Raw genomic sequence first — 23,678 nt, forward strand, 5'->3', positions numbered from 1 at the left:
TTGAAGCCCCAATTGTTCGGAGCTCCACATTCTGGCTACCCCAGCCTGCATGGGGGACAAGGGGTTAAAAAGTTTCAGGAGGGAGGACCCCACCCCACATAATTTTTTTTTAAAAAAATTCCCACACTCTAAACATAAAAAAAATATTGGGAAAATAGGAAAAAAATGCCAGGGATCTTCATACAGCCATATTGCGGCTGTATAGTGATCCCTGGCCAAAGCGCTGCGGCTGCGTATAGACCCCGTGGAAACCGTGTCAGGAAATGTATTGCGCTTTCGTTTGATGCATGTAAAATTACACTACCGTTAGGTTTGCTACTAAAAGTGACATTTACCGCATTTAAAAGTATACTTTTTTCCTTCAAAACTTTAAAATCGATTTTCTCAAAAACTATAAGGTCTTTTTGAAAAAGTGTTTTTTCCTCTTATTCCCAATGATCTCCTTAACATATCCTGCAATTTTAGGGTTTCTAGAATTTAAGGTGGATTTGCTATTAACCATTAAAGTCGGCTGGTTTTTAACTGTGTATTTTTATTGCTTTGAAACTTTAAAATCGATTTTCTCAAAAACTATAAGGTCGATTTGAAATTTTTTTTTCCTCTTGTAGCCACTGGGGGCCCCTACAAGCTCTGGGGCCCTGGGGCAGCTGCCTCCTTTGCCTCTATGGCAGCGCCGGCCCTGTTCCTGTCACAATTTATGGTGAAGATATTTGATTCTGAAATAATGCTACAGAGTGTACTTTTCACTATGAGCTGAGAAAATAAAAGTATTTTTAATGGTAAAAATCAATCTAATTAGCTCAGAAAACATATATTCCCATTCACCAATTAGTGCTGCATCAGAAATGTGCACAGGAGCAAGCCCAATCCTGCACAGCACTGCTGCTACAAGACGTATATCTACTGACTCGTGGCTTAGATGAAGTCACAGAGGACGTAGATATACTGCAGTGGTGGATAAAGTGGTTAATATAACATTGACAACTGCTGCAGTTCTTTACTGGGCACTTCATCAGGTCACTGTAGTTCTGTAGTGCTTTCTTCAGCAGGTGGTGCCTCTGCCTGGTTTGCCTATAGCTAAAAACGTCACTGTCCTGTTTTTGTAATGCATTGTTATGTTAACCCGTCATGGTTTGTCACTTTGCACGGATTGGAGAGTGTTTGTAAACATTTGCAGAAGTATCCTTCTTTGCAATGAATCCTGCCACTCATTTAGACACATGACAAGGAGCACGCATTCTTTGCAAGCAGAATGTAGGATATGCCGAAGAAATTTGTTTAGCCTTGATGATCAGAGTACCAAAAAGAAAGTCTGGCTTGAAGGAATGCATGCCACTATGTCACTGTCACACCTGCAGGCACACAATAGACTTATAAAAACACTTCCTTAATTTTATGAGTAAGATGCAGGCCCATACAAGCTTGTCCTCTGCTGTTGTTTTCTTAGTAATCCAGTAGCTAGTCAGGAATCTGGCTGTATCTATCTTCTATCTGCGTTCATAAAGACCAGCCTTTCTTTATTCTCTATTTGTCTCAAGCAGAAACACATTTCATACTCACCGGTTGATGTCCACAGAGGTCAACGTCAGCGTCACTGCGTCACATTACCGTCAGTTCTTCTCAATTACCCTCTGAGATAAGATCCCATCCTGCAGATCGCTATACAGACCGACGTCTAGGCTGGTTCAGACTTCTGCCACGCTGGACAATATGGGAAGTTTACCTTTCCTACGAAGGCTGCCTGTCAGAATTACTTCTCACCGGAGAATGCTGCTTTTCAGGTTTTCAACCAGTTCTAAATCCTCTTTCAGGGTGTCTGAATATTGCTATATCATTACAGAAAAATGCTGAAGTGATGGGATTGGGGACGGACCTTAATCTTGCACGGTATTCATAAAGAATGCTTCGTTTTGCAGACTTCTTCAGTGCTACGAGCACAAGGGCCGCCTCAGAGCTTCTGGCCAAAGAAATACTTTTCTTAGGGGTCCGAAAGGGTCAATCCCCGATAATAATCAAATCCCACAGCAAACCTTTAAGCAGACCTGTCAGTAACACAATGGATAGATGCGCTGACCTTGACAGCTGACCCGAATGCACAGTGGATTGCTGCAGTACAGAACTGGCGCTCATAGTCTTCAATGGCTGAATAACACGTTTACATACAACTTGAATGTTTTCACGTGTGCATTCCTATGACGAGATGCCTGCAGGCCGTGTATAATTCATGTTGTTGTTCCAACGTGACCTTTTTTCAGTACATAACAATTACAGATAAAGAAAATACTCTTTAGTATGCATATTGTACAGTATGTATTAACCGCCCTGGCATCATGATTATTTCCAGATTTAGGCCCATATGTAATTCACTTTTTCACCTGAGTTTTCACCTTGGAGATAATTTTTCATCTTCTATTTAAAATAACTTTCCAGCACTTTTCAACTAAAAAAGTAGCAAAATGTAAATGAAAAAGTACTATCAAAATTATTTTGAATATTTTCTTGCTTTCTGGTGGCTTAAAATGGATTTTATCGACAATTTTAAAAATATCACCTAGGAGAAAACTCAGGTGAAAAAGTGAATTGCATAGGGGCCTTAGAGTCTAAAAGCCGTGCAATTTTTTCAATGTTTTGTTAAACACAAGGAACAAAAACTACCACAGAGAGATTTGCAGCCGCTCCTGCATATACAGTGGGTTGCAAAAGTATTCGGCCTACTTGAAGTTTTCCACATTTTGTCATATTACTGCCACAAACATGCATCAATTGTATTGGAATTCCACGTGCAAGACCAATACAAAGTGGTGTACACGTGAGAAGTGAAACGAAAATCATACATGATTCCAAACATTTTTTACAAATCAATAACTGCAAAGTGGTGTGTGTGTAATTATTCAGCCCCCTTTGATCTGAGTGTAGTCAGTTGCCTATAGACATTGCCTGATGAGTGCTAATGACTAAATGGAGTGCACATGTGTGTAATCTAATGTCAGTACAAATACAGCTGCTCTGTGACGGCCTCAGAGGTTGTCTAAGAGAATATTGGGAGCAACAACACTGTGAAGTCCAAAGAACACACAAGACAGGTCAGGGATCAAGTTACTGAGAAATTTAAAGCAGGCTTAGGCTACAAAAAGATTTCCAAAGCCTTGAACATCCCACGGATAACTGTTCAAGCGATCATTCAGAAATGGAAGGAGTATGGCACAACTGTAAACCTACCAAGACAAGGCCGTCCACCTAAACTCACAGGCCGAACAAGGTGAGCGCTGATCAGAAATGCAGTCAAGAGGCCCATGGTGACTCTGGACGAGCTGCAGAGATCTACAGCTCAGGTGGGAGACTCTGTCCATAGGACAACTATTAGCAGGGGCGTAGGAATAGGCCCTGCAGCCCCTGCGCCCGCGGGGGGGCCCGGCCCCCCCCCCCTGGGGCCCGCTCGGGGCCGTTTTGTGGGTGCTGGAGGGGTGGCAGCATGAGGGGAAAGCCTTGCCCACAGTCGGCGGGGAGAGGGGTAGTTCCCCCCTCTCCCTCACCTCGGGGCTCTCCCCTCTGCGCTCCCCTCCAGCTCGTAAGTGTGTGGGGCTGTGGTGGGCAGTGGGCAGCGGGCAGCGGCGGGCAGATACATACCTGCTTCCGTGCGTTCCATCGGAGACTTCTCCCTCTAGCGGCTGACGTCACTTCCGGAAGTGACGTCAGCTGCTAGAGGGAGAACTCTCCGATGGAACGCACGGAAGCAGGTATGTATCTGCCCGCCGCTGCCCGCTGCCCGCTGCCCACCACAGCCCCACACACTTACGAGCTGGAGGGGAGCGCAGAGGGGAGAGCCCCGAGGTGAGGGAGAGGGGGGAACTACCCCTCTCCCCGCCGACTGTGGGCAAGGCTTTCCCCTCATGCTGCCACCCCTCCAGCACCCACAAAACGGCCGCGAGCGGGCCCCAGGGGGGGGGGAGGGGGGCCCGCTCTGAAAATCTGCAGGGGGGGCCCGGTGGGGCCTAGTTACGCCCCTGACTATTAGTCATGCACTGTACAAAGTTGGCCTTTATGGAAGAGTGGCAAGAAGAAAGGCATTGTTAACAGAAAGCATAAGAAGTCCCATTTGCAGTTTGCCACAAGCCATGTGGGGGACACAGCATCCATGTGGAAGAAGGTGCTCTGGTCAGATGAGACCAAAATGGAACTTTTTGGCCAAAATGCAAAACGCTATGTGTGGCAGTAAACTAACACTGCACATCACTCTGAACACACCATCCCCACTGTCAAATATGGTGGTGGCAGCATCATGCTCGGGGGGTGCTTCTCTTCAGCAGGGACAGGGAAGCTGGTCAGAGTTGATGGGAAGATGGATGGAGCCAAATACAGGGCAAACTTGGAAGAAAACCTCTTGGAGTCTGTAAAAGACTTGAGACTGGGGCGGAGGTTCACCTTCCAGCAGGACAATGACCCTAAACATAAAGCCAGGGCAACAATGGAATGGTTTAAAACAAAACATATCTATGTGTTAGAATGGCCCAGTCAAAGTCCAGATCTAAATCCAATCGAGAATCTGTGTCAAGATCTGAAAACTGCTGTTCACAAATGCTGTCCATCTAATCTGACTGAGCTGGAGCTGTTTTGCAAAGAAGAATGGGCAAGGATTTCAGTCTCTAGATGGGCAAAGCTGGTAGAGACATACCCTAAAAGACTGGCAGCTGTAATTGCAGCAAAAGGTGGTTCTACAAAGTATTGACTCAGGGGGCCGAATAATATCGCACACCCCACTTTGCAGTTATTTATTTGTAAAAAATGTTTGGAATGATGTATGATTTTCGATCCACTTATCACATGTACACCACTTTGTATTGGTCTTTCACGAGGAAATCCAATAAAATTGATGCATGTTTGTGGCAGTAATGTGACAAAATGTGGAAAACTTCAAGGGGGCCGAATACTTTTGCAACCCACTGTAACTCACTCGGGCACGAGATTACCGCTCTGAGCAGCGGATTTCCGTCCCGAGCCTGACTATACAGATAAACAACTGTATCTATCCTCCTCCTAAGAATGACCTTTTTTAGCTATCCCATAGTTTTATTATACACTGTATTTTATAATCTACTTTTTACGTTTTTACTGTTTTGTTGTCCTTGCTCAATGACACATTTATTATAGTATGCCAGAGCTAAAATTTATGAACGATTGACTTGTCTTATCTTTTTCCTGCTCTCAGAAGCCACTTACTACCAGAAAAGAGTTTTATGGTGGTGATTCCTTCAGCCAACAACACAAATGATTCAATATAATACACACAAATCTATACCTTTGCAAAAGAGATTAAAACATCACTTTTATTCCGATCAGTAAAAACTATTAGCCTGTAAAAATACTGTTTCCATATATAGACTGGAGAATAGAGAAAAGAGTGCCCAGAGCCCCACGAATGAAGCTAATGAATTTAGCTCACTACATACGTTCTCCCAATTACCCAGATAGAGTTGCACAACACCCCACCTACAAACCCTTCATGTTTTACTCATAATAATTAGGGGCTTCGTCAGGGGTACTGTCTAAAGTGCAAAGTGCTCAGCGTGCTACATAAGCATAGTAGAGGCAATAGATATGGAAAATAAAGACATGTCATAGCCTCATGGCTATATTGACAGGCTAACCTGCAAAGCTGCTCTGTCTCTCTATATAAGTTTGTTCTTGTTTTTTTATTTGGGAAGTGTGCTCACCCAATAGCTCATTTTTTCCTTCCCTTTTTATAAATATATAATGATAAGGGTTTACATTAAATAACATTGATTTCAGTGCAGCCTGCCTGTGTTAATCACCTGAATCGTAATTTGGTCATCTGACTGAGCCATGCTACCAACCCTGTAAGAAGTATAGCAACCTACAATGTCCTGATAAGACTTGGGTAAGGTCTGCAGAGGCTCCTCTTAACTCCTTAAAATATCTCCCATGTCTTTTATTGTTGACGTTGTTGTTGAAGTAATAAAACCCTATTGGCTGTGATCTAGTTAAAGCGGAACTTCAGCCTAAGCAAACATACTGTCATTAAGTTACATTAGTTATGTTAATTAAAATAGATAGGTAATATAATCTCTTACCCACCCTGTTTTAAAAGAACAGGCAAATGTCTGTGATTTCATGAGGGCAGCCATATGTTTGGTTAAAAGTAGGTGACAGGGAGCATGAGACACAGTTCCAACAGTCCTGTGTGCTGATAACCCCTCCCAGTTGCTAAGCAACGAGAACAGCAACATCAGAAATCCCATTATGCTTTGCACAGCATCATGGGAAAAATGCCCGGGCAGTTTTCTTTGATGGGGCGGAGCTTAGCTTCTGTCCAGCTAAAAATGAGGCTTTGAAAAGAAAAACAAAGTTCTGATGCTGTGAAATTGTTAAAGAAACACCAAGCTGAGTAGATTTTTAGTGCTGCTGAGTAGATTTTTAGTCTGGAGTTTCACTTTAAAGATAAAACTCTGAAAAAAAAATATGGAGACTGCAGTTTTTTTACTTGTTTTTCTGAAGGTGCCAGTTCCTGGGATGTTATATCTGAAACAAGTAAACAAATCAGGCATTCTGGCTAAGCTGGTTTTAAGTCAATGGCCTCAATTCACTAAGATCATGCTGGAGATAAGGCAAGAGAAAACTTACCACCACACAGTAAGAGAGTTCTCTTATCTCTTCATTCCTTAAGTTACCTCCTCTGTAGTTAAGTTACCTCCTCTGTAGTTAAGTTACCTGCTCTGTAGTTAAGTTACCTCCTCTGTAGTTGTTTTCACACGCAGTTAATTAACAGCCTATCTTTAACCACCTGAGCGGTCTGGACGAGCTCAGCTCGTCCAGTACCGCCGGAGGTCGCCGCTCAGGCCCTGCTGGGCCGATTTTCATGAAATAAAGTGCAGCACACGCAGCCGGCACTTTGCCAGCCGCGTGTGCTGCCTGATCGCCGCCGCTCTGCGGCGATTCGCCGCGAGCAGCGGCGAAAGAGGGCCCCCCTAGCCGCCTGAGCCCTGCGCAGCCGGAACAAAAAGTTCCGGCCAGCGCTAAGGGCTGGATCGGAGGCGGCTGACGTCAGGACGTCGGCTGACGTCGATGACGTCACTCCGCTCGTCGCTATGGCGACGATATAAGCAAAACAAGGAAGGCCGCTCATTGCGGCCTTCCTTGTTTATTCTGGGCGCCGGAGGCGATCGGAAGATCGCCTCCGGAGCGCCCTCTAGTGGGCTTTCATGCAGCCAACTTTCAGTTGGCTGCATGAAATAGTTTTTTTTTTATTTAAAAAAAACCCTCCCGCAGCCACCCTGGCGATTTAATCAGAACGCCAGGGTGGTTAACTTTAGAATTCTGGAGTTATTTTAGGGATTGAAGCGTTAACTTAAAGACACAAGAGTTAACTTTAGGTTTGCCAGAGGTAAAATGTTTCCTGAATACTACAGGCCTTATCACCATGGTGATAACTATAGAAACGTTATTAAAGACAGGAGATAAGCTTAGTGAATTGAGGCCATTGTCTGAAGGTGGCTATATACCATGTGCCAGTGACCTGATTTCACAAGAGATCAATTCCTCTCCCACTGGATCCCGATCAGACAGAGACTAATGGCCATTTACCACCTAGCTTTGTAAGGGTGGATGCTTATCATTAATCCCTTGCCACTGCTCTCACTGCCGATTCAGAAAAGTTACCCCCTTTCCTGATCCATTATTTACTCAGCCAAGGTCCTAATGTTGAACTGTGTTTGTATCACGCTGATACGTGAGGAGATTAGCGTAGCTATTACAAATATATATATAACTACAAAATAATAAGTCTGACTGAGTAGAGTACATACATATTGTGCAGAAGCACAATATATGAAAGTAGCTCTCAAAACTCACTAGCTAGTATCAAGGCCAGTGAGCGACTGAGTGCTCTGGCCTTGAATACACATATGATAATCCCAGAAACCACTCCCAGAATTGGCAGCACCTCCTGCATTGTGATGTCACCTGGTGACATCACCGCTGACATAACTTCAGACCCGCCTCCTTAGCCTATAAGGCCCCTCAGGTCTCGCGCGCGTCCGTTTGGACACACGGATTCACCACCGTAGGGGTGCCAGTGCAGAAACGTCGCCACTAGCACAGACCCCGCCAGAAACGCTGCGGGACCTGCCGCTGGAAGGTAAGATTGTTACAGTTTGTTTGATGCAATATATTTTTTAGCAAACCAAACATCTAATTAAGAAAAATGGATGATAGTGGTGGATTCTGGCTTTTAGCAATGATTGAATCCAGGTGATTAGCATGATTAAAGCACAGCTAACCTTTGCAGAAAGAGGCCTTCTTATGGGCAAGCTTAGATTTTCATTCATTTCAAGTTTCTATTACTGATCTTAAAGGGGCGTATGGATAATAAAAAGCATACACAAGCAAAAATGATTTGCACAATAAAGGTTTATTGAATAAAAGAATAAAAGAAACATTGCACCCAGTCCCCAAGCTGACAACACTAGAATTCATTGATGGAAGAGTATGAAGGATCAGTTACCACAGACAGATTCACAATAGCAAAAAAAAAAAAAAAAATGGTAACTCGTAGCCACCAATCAAAAATGATCAAAGTAGCAGACTTCTGTTTCCTAAAATTTGATTGGTAGCTTTGAGTTACTCTTCTAAGTTGGCTTGTTATTGAGCTAAGCTTCGTATGTTGACCTGATCATGTCAATCAATTTTTCATTTTTCCAGAGATGAGTTACTATGGGTGGTGTGGACAGTCTGGGACTGTTCTTTCATATTACACTTTCATAAATGAGCCCTGAAGTGTTGTCTGGCACATCAGAGCCATCATGAAAAATTCACATGAATACTGAGGAATTCAGCTATATTTTCAGCTTCTCTTCGGTGGCATTCACTTTCTGTGATACAATCCGGCCATTTACCACTTCCTCCACGATGGTTGTGACTTTCCTGGTCTTATTAGACTCTTAAAACAGTAAAAAAAAAACAAGTTATAGAAAGTGGCAGTCCAGAGGTTTGGGAATAACTTCAATAAGTTGGAACATTTAAAGAGACTATAACAAAATTTTCAGCCTTATTTCTTCTATCCTATAAGTTCCTATACCTATTTTAATGTGCTCTGGATTACTGCAGCCTTTTCTAGTTGCACACTGTCTCTGTAATATATCTAATCTTCTTTTCTTTGTCAAGCTTTGTTGACCCAGAGAGGAATGCACTGCCTCTGCTGTGATAGGGAGAAGTTATGCACGTCCCTCCAGGCTTTGTGTGTGAGCTTTGTTTATCCCTCACAGACCGGTCTCTGCTCTCAATTTCAGCTTGTCTGAGGGGGGACGGAACTGCCCATGCTGAAAACCTGTGAGAATCCCTGACGGGAGTGCAGATAATTCTCTATGTAATACAAACTTTTAGTATAGTGTAACATGATATATATACACACAAACATCTCTTCCTGGTTAGCTGCCATGTTTTTTGTTTGTAAAAACTACCTAAAACTGGTGATTAAAATCCAAGATCACGGTGGGGAGCGGCGGAAATGGCAAAGAGGGATCTAGGAGATCACAGTGACTCGATTGACATGTTTTTTATTGTACAAATCGGACAGTACAGATTCTCTTGACACTGAAATCCCCAAAAATTTATGTCAGCCCAACCAAATTAAAAATCCAACAAGCAGTGGCATAACTACAATTCATGGACCCCCCAGCAAAACTTTGATGTCCCCCCCCCCCCATGTTCACACCTTTTCCCTTGCCTCCCTTTTTTGGTAGGTGTGGCCATCATGATTTTAACACCTATAAGAAGTGGAGCCACAAAAACACCTGAAGTATCAGAGGAAGGGAAGATTGTTAGCTGGGGGTCTCCCACAGATCCCCCCCCCCTCCCCCCATGCTAGCAGGGGTTGCTCTCCTCTTGTTATGCCCCTGCCTACAAGGTACATTCCAATTGCAGTGAAGATCATAATTTTATATGAATGGTGTTTAGAACCAAAGTGGTGGACAGAAACCCATTTTCATGGGCTAAAAATGACTGGCAATTCCTACTGCAGCACCCATCCTTTTCCTCCTCAGTGCAGCTGTAAACAAGTCATCTAGGTGTGACCAGGGGACACCTAGCATAGAACATCAGCGATCATGCGTTTGCGCTGCAATGAAAAAAGCTGGTTGCCGATGTGAAACTAGCCTGATAGTGTCAGATATTATTGACTAGTACGAATACAGACCCTTTTTAGTAAAACTAGGCTTGCTCTGAAGTATCACAAAATGGAGTTTTACAAAATGCATTGAAGTACCGTAAATAAAAAAATATGTTTTAAAGAAAGTTCTTATTCTCGTGAAAAAATGTATGTTTCCTGAAAATCCATTCAATTTTCATGAACAGTTTTCATCAGGTGAAAATGCAAATTTTAATTGCGAAAACTTTGGGGAAAATTTGAGGTCCCACCTAATACTGTCCCATCAAATTCAAGACAATGGCCTCAATTTACTAAGCTTTATCAAACACTTTACAGAACGTTTGATAATTTACCTCATGGGTAAAATCTAATTTTGAATTCACTAAGGTGTTATATATTTATCGAATGTTTAAAACATTCAATACATCTGTAACACCTTAGTGAATGGGAAATTAGATTTTACCCATGAGGTAAATTATCAAACGTTCTGTAAAGTGTTTGATAAAGCTTAGTGAATTGAGACCAATGTAGGACTTCTTGTTATTTGGTGGCTGGAGGTCAACGCACTTCCTGCTTCTACCTACTGTTAATGAATATTAAAAAAAAGCCAACTCACCTTTCACAGGAACTGATATTTCCTTGCAGTGCCATCTGCAAAATATGACCAAGTGTTACACTTTTCAAAATATAACAATACTAAGCAAATTAATATGTAACAATGGGTATGAATGATTCACGAAGGTTTAGAAGTATTTCACCTTACATATTTTCACCTCAACTATAAGCAGAGTTGGTTCAACTAACTTCTCTCCTGACTTTTCTCCCAGGAGATCATTTTTCAACGTATCTATAAAATTAATAACTTTTCAAAAACGAGATTCAAGAAATGACTCAAACTTCTCAAGAATATTTCCTTTTTTGCTGGGGACTTAAAGAGACACTGAAGGGGAAAAAATGATGATATAATGATTTGTATGTGTAGTACAGCTAAGAAATAAAACATTAGGAGCAGAGACATAAGTCTAATGTTGTTTCCGATACAGGAAGAATCAAGAAACTCCAGTTGTTATCTATGCAAATTGCCATTGAGCTCTACGACTTTCAAAGTCGCAGAGAGCTCTGTGGTTCTGAAGCCTGTTATCTGAAGTGTCTGTCAAAGTATTTTATTTTTCTGGGCTGAGAAGGGTTCAAAGGTTCACTAGGCTGCTCTGTAAAGTCATTTAGAATGCTGAGTATTATCTAGATAGCAAATATGAGAGAATGATGCAATGTTATGCAATGCAATGTTATAAAAAAAAAACTATATAACTGAAAATAAAAATATGAGAATATTTTCTTTACTACTAATGTTCTAGTAATTATCCATACTACACAACCAATTAATTATAATATAATTTTTTTTCGCCTCAGTGTCTCTTTAAAAGGTATATAATCGATAAGAATTAAAACATTTCCTGTGAGAAAACTGGGGAGAAATGTTATGATATAAATCCTGATTTTAAAAGTTGAAGGACCTTATTCATGTAGCTATGGATGGTAATATCGCCATGCGTAGGCAGCAGAGTACCATACATTTCCCCATCAGCGCATCACACAGTACATGGAAAATGCGAGCATTGCAAATGGTATCGCGAATTACGCTACTTCAGGAATGTGTGTTGCCATGACAACGCTTGAATTACAGTAGCAACACGTTACCCATATACTGTGGGTTGCATTGATTGGGCAGCACTTGATACTCCACTGGGGTTAGTGCCTGTAAAAATGCTGTGCCCTCCTTGCACCCTCCAATATTACTGGAACTACCTGAATACATTGTAAGTTAATTAGTATTGTGAGATTATTCCTGAGATATGTTTTGTGAATCAACTCTGATGTCACAGGAGCCTGGGTCAAACTTACGGCTCTCCATCAAGAAGTCTGCGGTAGGTCTCGATCTCCCTCTCCAGCCGGGTCTTGATGTCCAGGAGAAGTTTGTATTCTGAGTTCTGACGTTCTAAATCGCTGCGGACCTGGCTCAATTGCTCCTCCACATTTCCTACGACGACCTGAAGCTGTGATAGCTGTACGCTGTAGCAGCGCTCTGTCTCTGCCAATGAACACTCAAGGGACTTTTTCTAGAGGAAAAAAATATTGAAAATTAACAGCAGAAATTTTGGAAGTCATTTAGAGAACTATTGTTGCTGTCTAGGGAACATTCTAGCTGTATCAAAGTCAGCCCACTCGGTGGAACTTAGGCTTCCTGACATGATCACTGGAGATTGTCTTGGTCATCTTTTTCAGGGGTTCCCAGATGTCTGCTGACTGCTTGTTACTGTTAGCGATCAGACATGCTGGAAAACCATCCCTAAATGCTATCGTTATTTTCAGCTGCAGGTGCCAACAGCACCCTCCCTGTCCTCCTCCTCTCTCCCCTCTTCATAGAGCAGAATTGTGGGCAGCATGTTATATCTTGCCAGTTATCCTGTGAAACCATACTGTGCTGTACTTTCAAAGGACTGCAGCAAGTTATCCACAAGGATGTTAATAATTCGTTTTCAGTAAAGCTGGGATGTCAGGGTTCCAGATCTAACTAATTCCATGCATGGAAACCAAGCTACTGATGACCACAAACACTTTGGGGAAAGCACTAGAGCATACATGTCAAACTCTGGCCAGTGGGCCAAATCTGGGCCTCGGAGCCTTCAGATTTGGCTCTCAGGTGGTTTCTTCACTTTGCATTATGTTTGGCCCACTCTAGACCACCAGAGAAGCTATATTGGAGGGTAAGCCCTAGATCACCAGGGAGGCCATAAGGAAAGGTGGGAAGTGCTAGGCACCAGGAAACTGTATAGGGGAAGGAGGGAGCCACTAGACACCAGGGAACTGTATAGAGGAGGAAGGACAACTACACATCAGGGAATTGTATAGGGAATAGAGAGAGAACCACAAAGCACCAGGTAACTGTATAGATGAGGTAGAGGGAGCATTAAACACCAGGGAATTGTATAGGGGAGGGAAGAGGGTCACTAGAGACCAGGGAACGGTATCAAGGAAAGAGGAGAGCAGTAGACACCAGGAAATTGTATACACGATGGAGGAGGCTATTAGACAGCAGGGAACTTTATAAGGGAGAGAAGTGGCCACTAGACATTGATGTTGGCCCGCAACTTGGTCCCAGAGCTCAGTTTTGGCCCACTTTATACTTGAGTTTGACACCCTTGCACTAAGGTCACCTGAGACAAAGTATTTGTCCCAGGATGAAAAATACAACCATTATACGTTAGATTCTTTTCACTGAGTAGCCTATTTTGAAAGTACATTTTTTGGTGGATGTCTTAAAGTCATCATCAGACCATCATTGCTTTTCTAATCATTCTCAGTTTCTCTATATCCCAGTGGGCAACACCCCCCCCCCCCCACACCCACACTCACGGCATGTAAGATATGTGGAAGAATTTAATCAAATGTAGATTAAGAAACCTACCATAGCAAGTTGTGCCTGTAGCTCAATCTCCAGTTCTTGAAGAGTACGTCTAAGTTCATTCAGTTGTGTCTTGTGGCATTCAACCAGTTCACTGCTGTGGCAAATCTCCTTATTGAGTTCTCCACTCTGAAAGAGATTATAAGTATTGGCATGTATATAAAAGACATAATAAGTATTGGTAAGTCTACAATTTTACATTCAGATAAACTCAGCTTAGGTGCAACATACGCCCGTTCTTGTGCTTACTCAATGACTATTGCACTTGTTCCACACTAAAGCAGTTACCGGTATCCACAGCACAACCTCCTTGTACAGAGTAGTTCCACTGTGCCCTTTCCATTTTAGATGTCAGATATAGTATTGCCATTATGACTTGTCTGACTTACACCTGGTGTCCAACAAAGTGTGCTGTTAGGACTTTGTGTTTTTTATCAATACAAGGTGCAAAATGGGCATATTGGCACATGTCTGAGTGGATTGTGTGGACATAACGAACAATAAATCTGTTTTGTGTTCTGTGCTGTGAAATGGACTGTTTTAGCCTTTAGTGTGAATCTAACCTTAAAGGGAACCTGAGATGGCAACCCCCTAAATTAAACATACCTGGGGCTTCCTCCAGCCTGATCGCTCCCACACCGTCCTCCTCTGACTCCCCGTTCGTTATTGGCCCGAAAACTCCTCCAGTCCGGGCCAACTGCACATTTGCAGCCTGGCCACGCAAGAGCTCCTGTCTTGTTCACAGTGCTGGGAGCGTTCTGCGCAGAACAGACGGGGACACGCCTTGCCGGACTGCGCATGCACTGACTGTCCTCACCTGGAGGATTTTATCAGGGCCAGTTGCGGGCAAAGGAGGAAGTGACTTAGGACGACCAGGGAGCGATCAGGCTGGAGGGTGCTGGAGAAAGCCCCAAGAGCGTATCATTTTTTTAGTCATCTCAGGTTGCCTTTAATGATGAGGCTTAATGGAATGCTAATTTTGTTTTTGGGAAGTCTACACCTATCTTTATTTCAAGGGGGTGTCTAAGAGCCTGATTCATTAAGCTGCAGTGCTATAGCAGCGTGAGCCAAAAGTCACCAGCACGAGTTATATGCAGCGCACGCACGCGAAGCGTGGTATTGCTGCATAGCCTAAACTCCTAAATTACAGCCGCTCCTTCCTAGTTACGCCGGCTTCCTTCTGGTTACGGCAGCTCCTTGCATCTATCGCAAGATGTGAAGTATTGTGACTGCGATACTTTACTAGCGTGCCCTCTACTACATTAAGTATGACAAAATAAGCCATAAGCACACTGCACACCAGCTATTTTGGATGTGTGTCTGGCTTTCAGGAACATAAAGGATTGTTCAGGCATGATGCATCATGGGAGTTCCTTTTTGCTCACTTAAAAGCTGAATAACTGCAAATTCCTCTTTTTTTTCACATGGCAATTTTATATTTACCATAGCTTTTTAGTGAGCTTTTAGGTTCCCCATTCAAAATCCTAATGGTAGTGGTTCTGGCTCACCATGACCTAACTAGGTACTCTGTGAGACCCACTGCCATAATGACTTATGTGCCCGCAGATCTGGAGCTCCAACATGTAATACCTGGTGCACACCGTGCAATTTCCTGTCAGATTGACAGGTCGAATCGATCATTTCCGACAGGTCCAGTCAGATTTCCTATTGATTTTCCGATCATTTCTGTACAAAAATGGTCGGAAACCTGATCGGACCTGTTGGACATTATGGATTTGACCCCTCATCTGATGGGTAATTGCATGGTGTGTACCAGGATTAAGGGAATAAAATCTTGCCGTTTGAGAAGTAAGAAGGTACCTTCTCATTGAACCAGTCTGCAGCCTTCTGCCTGTTCTGCTCTGCGATTTCTTCATACTGAGCTCTCATGTCGTTGAGAAGTTTGGCCAGATCAGCACCTGGAGCAGCGTTCATCTCCACGTTGACATCAGCCCGTTCTCCCCTCAGGGCATGCATTTCCTGGATGAAGACAATGGGAAAACAACATGAAGCCAGTTTGTGGTGGCATCAACCGTCTGGTACAAGTGTAGTTGTCCCGGTTCTTTGGTTTATTTATTATGGCATTGTGTACTTCTACAGCCAATCAGTAGCAATTATCTTCATAACGAAGACAGACACTGGTTTAGGGCCACAACTGTGAATTAAAAGTCACAAACACTACCTCCCCATCCAAAAATCCATACCGCTTCATGGTTCTTCTTCAGACAATCAATCTCTTCCTTCAGGCTCTCGAACTGAGGAGCAAGGGCTGACTTAGCAAAGGTCAGTTCATCCAAAACTCTACGCAGGCCACAGATATCTGACTCCACACTCTGGTACAAGTTCACTTCATTCTCATACCTGGAAAAGAATAATACATTTACCATTACCACCTTCAAGATGAGTCATATTCAGAGCTCTATTTAGATATTAAAGCACAAGGGTCAGCCATACTATCCCAGGAAAAAAACACATATATAAGTAGATAAATACATGTTCAACTACATAACATATGTATTGTACTGTCCATGTTTTGACCTGTTCCAGGCATTTTCCATTTTTACTGCCTCTGACTGAAGCCAATCCTGATGTCATTTCCTCCCTTACTATTTTTTTCTCCTCTGCCTGAAATGGTGTATGCAGAACTGCACTGGTCATATCTACTGTGTTTTGTAAACCTATGTGAGCAGAACATAGATTGGATTTCAGCAGCTTCTACAGAGGGGTGAGGTGATTTATCTTCTACTTCCCTTCTCAGGCTCCTGTCACACTGATCTGCCCTCAGCCAATCAGCAAGGAGCAGGAATGTGGGAGGGGAAGAAGGGGAGATAACAAGCTTCTCTCTCCCTGACAATGTAGGAGAAAAGAGCCAGGCTAACTGAGATAAGATTCATTTCAGCAGGCACATTTATGATTATATTGGAATGCTAGCAATGCAGGGTCAGGGTGTAGACTACATAATAAACACAGAGAAGTGGGTAATAGGAATTTGATATTATGGCTGACAATCCCTCTCTATGCCATTCCTATCATGTGTAAGCCATGTTGCTTATTTGTAAAGGCACTGACTAGCTACCAACCCTGTTTTAGTCACTGCTGAGAACATCTTCACCATATTGTAGGAGATAGAGGCAGCATGTGTAATTGAGGAATCAATTACCCAAGAAAAATATAAATATTCAAAAGATAAACATATGAAAAATATTATAGTATACAAACATGACTATATGTGTATTGAAGAGGTGATAACTACGGTACTTATTTCCATTTGATAAAACAATAAATAAGCAATAAACTATCAAATGGAATATTTAAACCTGTTATATTCAGTAATGTTTAACTAAGTTCAATGATAAAATAGTTTTTTTGCAATCAGTTAAGACAGAGAGCTGAGTAACGCCCACAGAAGCACTTCCTCACTCTATCCTCACATGCAAATGAATATTAAGGGACTTCATCCCACTCCACCTCATGCTTTGCAGCCATCGCACAACGTATGCATTTATTAAAGTCACCAAAAGACACACTGCTTTTCTAGTGGATGCTGTGCTGAGTGCAGGCTTCATATAATACCATTACCGTTTCTACACTGGGACATCTCCAGGTGGACGCTGATGCCAGTGGAGAGAACCTGTTTTGACCAATAGTGGTTTGAAGCACCTGCTTGCACAGAAGAAGACCACGACTTACCGTTTCTTAGCTGAAACATAGAATCCACATTAGTCAAATTTCACACGACCCCTTAAACTGGAGCTAGATGCTGAACTAGAAAGTGATGGGGAAGTATAATACAATATTGCCGGTGGCAGCACTTACTTAATTTTGAAGTCCTCAGCAGCCAACCTGGCGTTGTCAATCTGCAACACAACCCTGGCATTTTCACAACTTTCAGCTTGGATCTGGGGAAACAGAGCAGAGCTGTTGTTTTGATAGCTGAGTGCATGGCAGTTTCTCTAACATACAGTACATAGAAGTATACATTTCAATGCATTGTCTAAAACTTAAAGGGAAAGTTTGTATCACTTCTTATCAGACAATGGGGTAATCCCCCCCCCCCCCACACATACTTACATTATCTGTCCTGTTACCCTGACTTTGTGATTTCTCCACCATCTTCATCGCTCCTATCGATTCATATTGTCTGATCCTCCATCGATATTATACCCCCAGTTTGTTTCCCCCCTCCCATCTTCCCAATGTGTACACACACTGCATGCATTCCATCCCCATTCTCGGTTACCATTCTTCAGGGGCGTAGCAATAGGTGTTGCAGAGGTTGTGACTGCATCGGGGCCCTTGGGCCAGAGGGGCCCCGAAGGGCCCTCCCTCAACTACAGTATTAGTTCTCTATTGGTCCTGTGATCATAATAATCACTTCTATAGATACTTTGAATAGTTGTAATCATTAACAAACTGCTCCCCATCCCCTTCTTGCACCTCTGACATTGTAGTTGCCATTGGCAGGTTTTGGTGCGTCGTATCAATTGTTATGTATAGAGTGCTTGGGGGGCCCAATGTAAAACCTGCATCGGGGCCCACAGCTTCTTAGCTACGCCACTGCCATTCTTACTAAGTTCTCCCCTATCCCTCTATTTCTATAGTACCACCACCCCCACTGCCTGCTCGCCTATTCCCTCTGTCTATGCAGGTAACCCCACTCTGTTCTCCCCTTCCCCCAAAATCTGTACTGCATGCTGCTAAGATTTTTAATCGGAATCCAAAATCGGACGTATACAAAATCGGAATCGCATGTAGTGTGCAAGAGGCCTTATGCTGGGAATACACGGTTCGTTTCTGGCGCTCGATTCTCCCCTCCATCGTTTTTGCTGCACGATTCTGCAGTCGATTCTCTTATCTCCCGCTCGTTTTTCTTATCGTTTTCCATTAACTTCTATCAGAAATCGAGAGGTTAAAGAATCGAAAGGGAGATCGGACATGTTGGAAATTATCTATCTAACCGTCTAATCACCTAAAAAACGAACTGTGTATTTCCAGAGTCTCTCAGCTGATCTCTACATTTCTCCTTAACATTTACCTATGCGGCTAAATAGAACTATCCCGTAAGTTAGTCTTCTGTCCAGTAACTAGAGGATCACAGCTGCTCCTCATTCAGGTCATCTGTTCCCCCCCAAACCTTTCATACACACAACGGAGAAGTAGGAGCCCAATGAAGTGTAAATGATTAATTAAAAACAGTTTAAAAGGTAAGCGGTGGCTTACCTAGGGAAGAATGTCTAAACTTGTATTTGCAAAATTAGTTTATTGCATGACAAAGACAACCCGTTTCGTGAGCACAATGCCCACTTCTTCATGTCAGTAATGTGCCTCATCAGCCGTCCAGTGAGTGCCTCTACCCTTTTACCTTTTAAGCTTTTTTAAATGTATTATTAACACTTCATTGGGCACCTCCTACTCTATTGTCCACACCTGCGCCACTGTGTACATATAGTATGTGTGGTGGCGTATAATACTATTCCCCTTCCGAATCGTAGCAACTCGGTGGGACATGTAACCCCGAATTACCCTTATGCACCACGCACAGTATAACATTACTGCTATGGGGAACATAGTTTCGGTGCTCGGCACTGAGTACCGTGCGCAGAAACCAGAAACCACCTTCTTTGGTGCTACCATCCCCTGGAGAGACAAGACATTCATCTCACTTTTTTTAGAGAGAGTGACCGGCCCGTTGAGAGTCCATTCGCCTAACCGAGTGCGGGACGCGCCTTGCCCACATGTGCTAAAGATGTTGCCATCAGGCAACCCGGGTTTGTGAGTATCTTGTTCGTTACATACACTTAGCAAGCACATGACCACCCATTTAGGTAGAAAACGAAAACATGAAAGAACTAAAAATCACCTATGGGAAATAAGTAATACCCAAAATATACTGCTATAAGCATGTTCCTCCCAACTTTTTGAGACCAGAAAGAGAAATACTTAGGCCACACCCCTGCCACACCTCTAACCATGCCACGACACACCCCCTAGTCATGCATACTGTAAAGATTTCATGAGAAAAATATGTTGTTTTATCATTCAAACCACACTGGTCCTTTCTATCCTGCTTCATTATCCTTCATATTAACATTTGAAAATAAGAACAATAAAAAAAACTAAAGGGTAGGAATAAAGTTTAGAGTCAATTAAAAATATTTTTCAGTGGAAAAATGCATAAACATAGATCTGTACATCAGTCCTGAAAGAACAAATGAGGGGAAAAGATGGACAGAGGGATTTGGTTCCCAAAGAGGGACTGTCTCTTCAAAAGAGGGACAGTTGAGATCTATGATAAAGTACTTGTTTAAACAGAAAATAAGAGGACAACAATGTAAAATGTAAACTTTCAAAGAGATAAAAACAGGGAACACCAAGAGCCCCAATAGTGTAATTCGTACTGGACAAGGTGGCAATAAGTATGTATTGCTAAATACTCACAAGTCAGGGTCACCAGCAGGCAACCACTGTAAAGGCAGGTGAGGAGATTGTCCTGACCCCACTCAGGATTAAGAAGTCGCTCTCTGTAGACAGGAAGAAAGGGTAGCAACCCTCCACCAAGGGTGGACTCAAAATTGTATACAATGAACAGAGGCGCCAAAAGTATAAGATTAGATTAAATGAGCTTAAAAACCAACTTAAACGGCAAAATTGAAGGAGGAAGTGGTGGTCTTACCTCCCTCAAGCAGACACGACAACGACTGCGATTCAGACAGTCAAACACATTTATTAGGCACTCCAAAAAGAAATGCAACGCGTTTCACAGGTTCAACCTCGCTTCATCAGGCAATATAGGGAGGAGTATCAAACAATCTGCACAAGGATTCAAATTAATTAGACAGAGGCGCTTAATTTGAATCCTTGTGCAGATTGTTTGACACTCCTCCCTATATTGCCTGATGGAGCGGGGTTGAACCTGCGAAACGCGTTGCATTTCTTTTTGGAGTTCCTAATAAATGTGTTTGACTGTCTGAATCGCAGTCAGTGTCTGCTTGAGGGAGGTAAGACCACCACTTCCTCCTTCAATTTTGCCATTTAAGTTGGTTTTTAAGCTCATTTAATCTAATCTTATACTTTTGGCGCCTCTGTTCATTGTATACAATGTAAAATGTAACATCAATATTTTATAGGTTTTAAATGTCATTTTATGTGGTAAGATATTGAAAAAAATCTTATATATAAAAAGAGGTGTAGCCACTAAGATTAGTGATGCTGATGGTTGCAATTAGTTGTGACATAAGTTGTAGGGTAATTCCAACAAGGCAAATGATTAAAGGAAACACAAGGTGAAAATAAAGTTATGAGATAAACAATTAAATCTACCCTCCTTCTCCTAAAAAGACTTTTTTTTACATATCCAACTGTTTTATTTTATTTTAAAATCTACTTTTTAAGTTTTTACTGTTTCATTGTCTCTGTTCGGTGACACATGCATTGCATTATGCCACAGCTAAAATTCATGAACTATTGATTCTTTTTATCTCTTTCCTACTCTCAGAAGTCATTTTCTGTCAGGAAAGTGTTTTATGACTGCAATTCCTTATCAGGGAGGGTCTGACCCGGTCCCGACCCCGACAGAAACTGTCACTTGCATACCTGATTTTTAGCTCTTTCATGCAGAGAAAGAATAAAAGGAACACAGCATAGTGATTTGTGTGCTTGGCACTGTACATATACGTGTCTATCTTATTATGTCACATGTCACCTCGTGTGTGCTTTAAGGTTTTAGTTTCCTTCTTATAAGCTGATGTGAGGTTTACAGGTCTTGCTGCTGTAGATAGTAAGCAATGTGTTCTAAATTTGCTTTTACAGACCATTCATTATTAGAGCCAGTACCATAGATTGTGGAAAGTGAAGCATGCCCTGGTCAGGGTTAGCTTCAACTCACTGATAAAGGCCTTCAGCAACTTAGATGATTCAAGTAGTTTCTGCTAACTTGGAGCGATTTCTGCTTAGCACTAGTTTGCTTCACACAATGTTTCGTCATAATGCAGCTCAGGTCGTTCTAACAAAACTTAAATACAGCCTCTTGGTTTACAGGTGCTTCTAATATCCTCATGAGGTCTAAACCCACCTTGCATTTGAGCTCCTCAATGATGCGGAAGAAGGGGCTGTAGTCCTCTATTTTAGGCTGGTGCTTAACATACCATTCCTTGATTTTTGCTTCAAGGTCAGCATTGGCATCTTCCAAAGCCTTGACTTTATCCAGGTAAGTGGCCAGTCGGATGTTAAGGTTCTGCATGGTTTCCTTTTCACCTCCGTGGAGAAGACCATCGTGGACTCCATGGACTCCAGAGGTAAAGTGCTCTGCTGCTATTGCCAAGTCTCCAGCTAGGCTGCTGACCCTGTGGCTGCCAACACTGCTGACTGATCTCACGGATCCACTCTTCCAGTGACAGGACATGGTAGATGGTTGGTGCAGTTTTTGAGCCTTCAAGAACCTTCAAGTCAGAAGCTCGGTGGATCATGCAGCTGTACACAGTCGTAAGATATATATATACAAGTGCCTGCGACGGGTGTAGTTTTACATCTCCATTATTTTCACTATAAAACAAGAACTAAATCCAGGCTGGATTACAACAAATTGCGCGTAAAAAATATATGAGTTCCTTGTTTCGTTGTTTTCAGAAAGGCTTATAATTTTTATTGTTATAGGGGAGATAGTCGGTGTTGAAAAACAAACAACAGTTACGCAGGTAAATAACAATTATGACGTATAGTTTTTTATATGGCAGCTTTTTAGTGTTTTGTGTAACTGATATTTTAAGGATTATTATCGTCACCGGGAAGATGTGGCATTTATCCTTTATTTATGGTGACACATTAATTTCTGCAGAAGGTATGTTAATAGCCTGAGCCTCAGCATTGGATATCAGGAAATATTTCCTGGAAAAAAACACCTCAATAACTAAAATGACAACCTGAATTTATTGTGTTGTGGTCTGAGCTAAGCAGGATACTTCCAGCCCTCATAATTGCTATGAGAAAAAGGGGTCCTTTGCATTAGTTTTAATAGAGACTTAAAGAACTTCACCAACTGGCTTTATAGATATTTAACAAACTCCCTAGTTCCATTAGATTCCATCTTTACAAGAAACTGCATCCTACCCAATGATCTACTCCTACTCCCAGAAATATTAATACCCCAGACCACTACCACATTAGTCGACATTTCGGAGTTCCATGTAACTTCAGCGTTCTAAGGAACTTCACCTTCTCCAAAGTACTGCAGCAGCCCAAGAAGTTCCATGCATTCCAGGTAATGATGACTACCCTACAGGGAACTTTAGGCCCCCGGTAGGCTAATTTAACTTCATCAATATTTTTTTGTTAATTTCATGTAACTCTTTTGCTGGGCATTGAAAGGAGCCTTCTTACCATGAATGAGTCTCAGTCTTTTACTCTTCCAGTCCACTCCCATCCCCAAATCTACATTGAAGGTTTGAAATTACTTTTCATAGGCTTGTGCCTTTACCCTCTGTCAGATAGCTGTGGGGGGGCTAGAACAAATGATCTCATAATATAAAGAGAGCAGTGTGATGTACAGTAACCTATGGGCCCTTATGCAATTCACTTTTCTCCTGAGTTTTCTCCTAGGTGATATTTTTAAAGTTGACTTTTTAAAAAGTCTTTAGGGCCCATTTCCACTTGTGCTGTGCGAATCGCAACGGAAAAAAATTTGAATGCAGATGCGAATTTCGCATGCGGTTGTATGCGAATTTTCATGCGAATTCACACGCGAATTCGCATGAATGACGTATGTGAATTTAACCATGGCAGTGCCTGTGTGCTTTTCAATTGATTCCATGCGAATTTGCGTGCGAATTCACATGAAAATTCGCATACACCCGCATAGCGGTATGCAGTATGCGAATTCTGATGGCTCTGCCATGCAAATTTTTCACGCGGACGAAAATGCCAGTCCCATCCATTTGTATTGGCTATGCGAATTCGCGATAGTGGAAATGGGCCCTTAAACCACCAGCAAGCAAGAAAATACTCAGAATAATTTTGACAGTACTTTTTCACACACTTTTTTGTACTTTTTTTTATTTGCAG

General features: G+C 42.3%; 2 protein-coding genes across 4 annotated transcripts in view; both read right to left on the minus strand.

The window, feature by feature from the left end:
* Nucleotides 1-6,154, minus strand: part of KRT222 (keratin 222) — a 119,067-nt gene extending 112,913 nt beyond the window's left edge. The window contains exon 1 of one of the 3 annotated variants that reach the window (XM_068262603.1): nt 1,561-2,153. The gene's annotated coding sequence lies outside the window, so the exon portion shown is untranslated. Of the gene's footprint in view, nt 1-1,560; nt 2,154-6,093 lie in introns of those variants that run through there. The other 2 variants (XM_068262605.1, XM_068262604.1) reach the window with 2 other exon arrangements.
* A 2,452-nt stretch (nt 6,155-8,606) lies between these two features.
* Nucleotides 8,607-22,023, minus strand: LOC137541736 (keratin, type I cytoskeletal 42-like). Its single transcript, XM_068263203.1, has 8 exons — nt 21,694-22,023; nt 17,439-17,521; nt 15,827-15,983; nt 15,444-15,602; nt 13,626-13,751; nt 12,062-12,276; nt 10,776-10,810; nt 8,607-8,953 (listed from the first exon to the last, which is right to left on the minus strand). The coding sequence occupies exons 1-8, from the start codon at nt 22,021-22,023 to the stop codon at nt 8,850-8,852; spliced, it is 1,209 nt and encodes a 402-aa protein (XP_068119304.1). The 3' UTR covers nt 8,607-8,849.
* Between the last annotated feature and the right edge of the window lie 1,655 nt (nt 22,024-23,678).

The sequence above is a fragment of the Hyperolius riggenbachi genome, chromosome 12, assembly GCF_040937935.1.
Source record: "Hyperolius riggenbachi isolate aHypRig1 chromosome 12, aHypRig1.pri, whole genome shotgun sequence".
In the NCBI taxonomy this organism is placed as follows: domain Eukaryota; kingdom Metazoa; phylum Chordata; class Amphibia; order Anura; family Hyperoliidae; genus Hyperolius; species Hyperolius riggenbachi.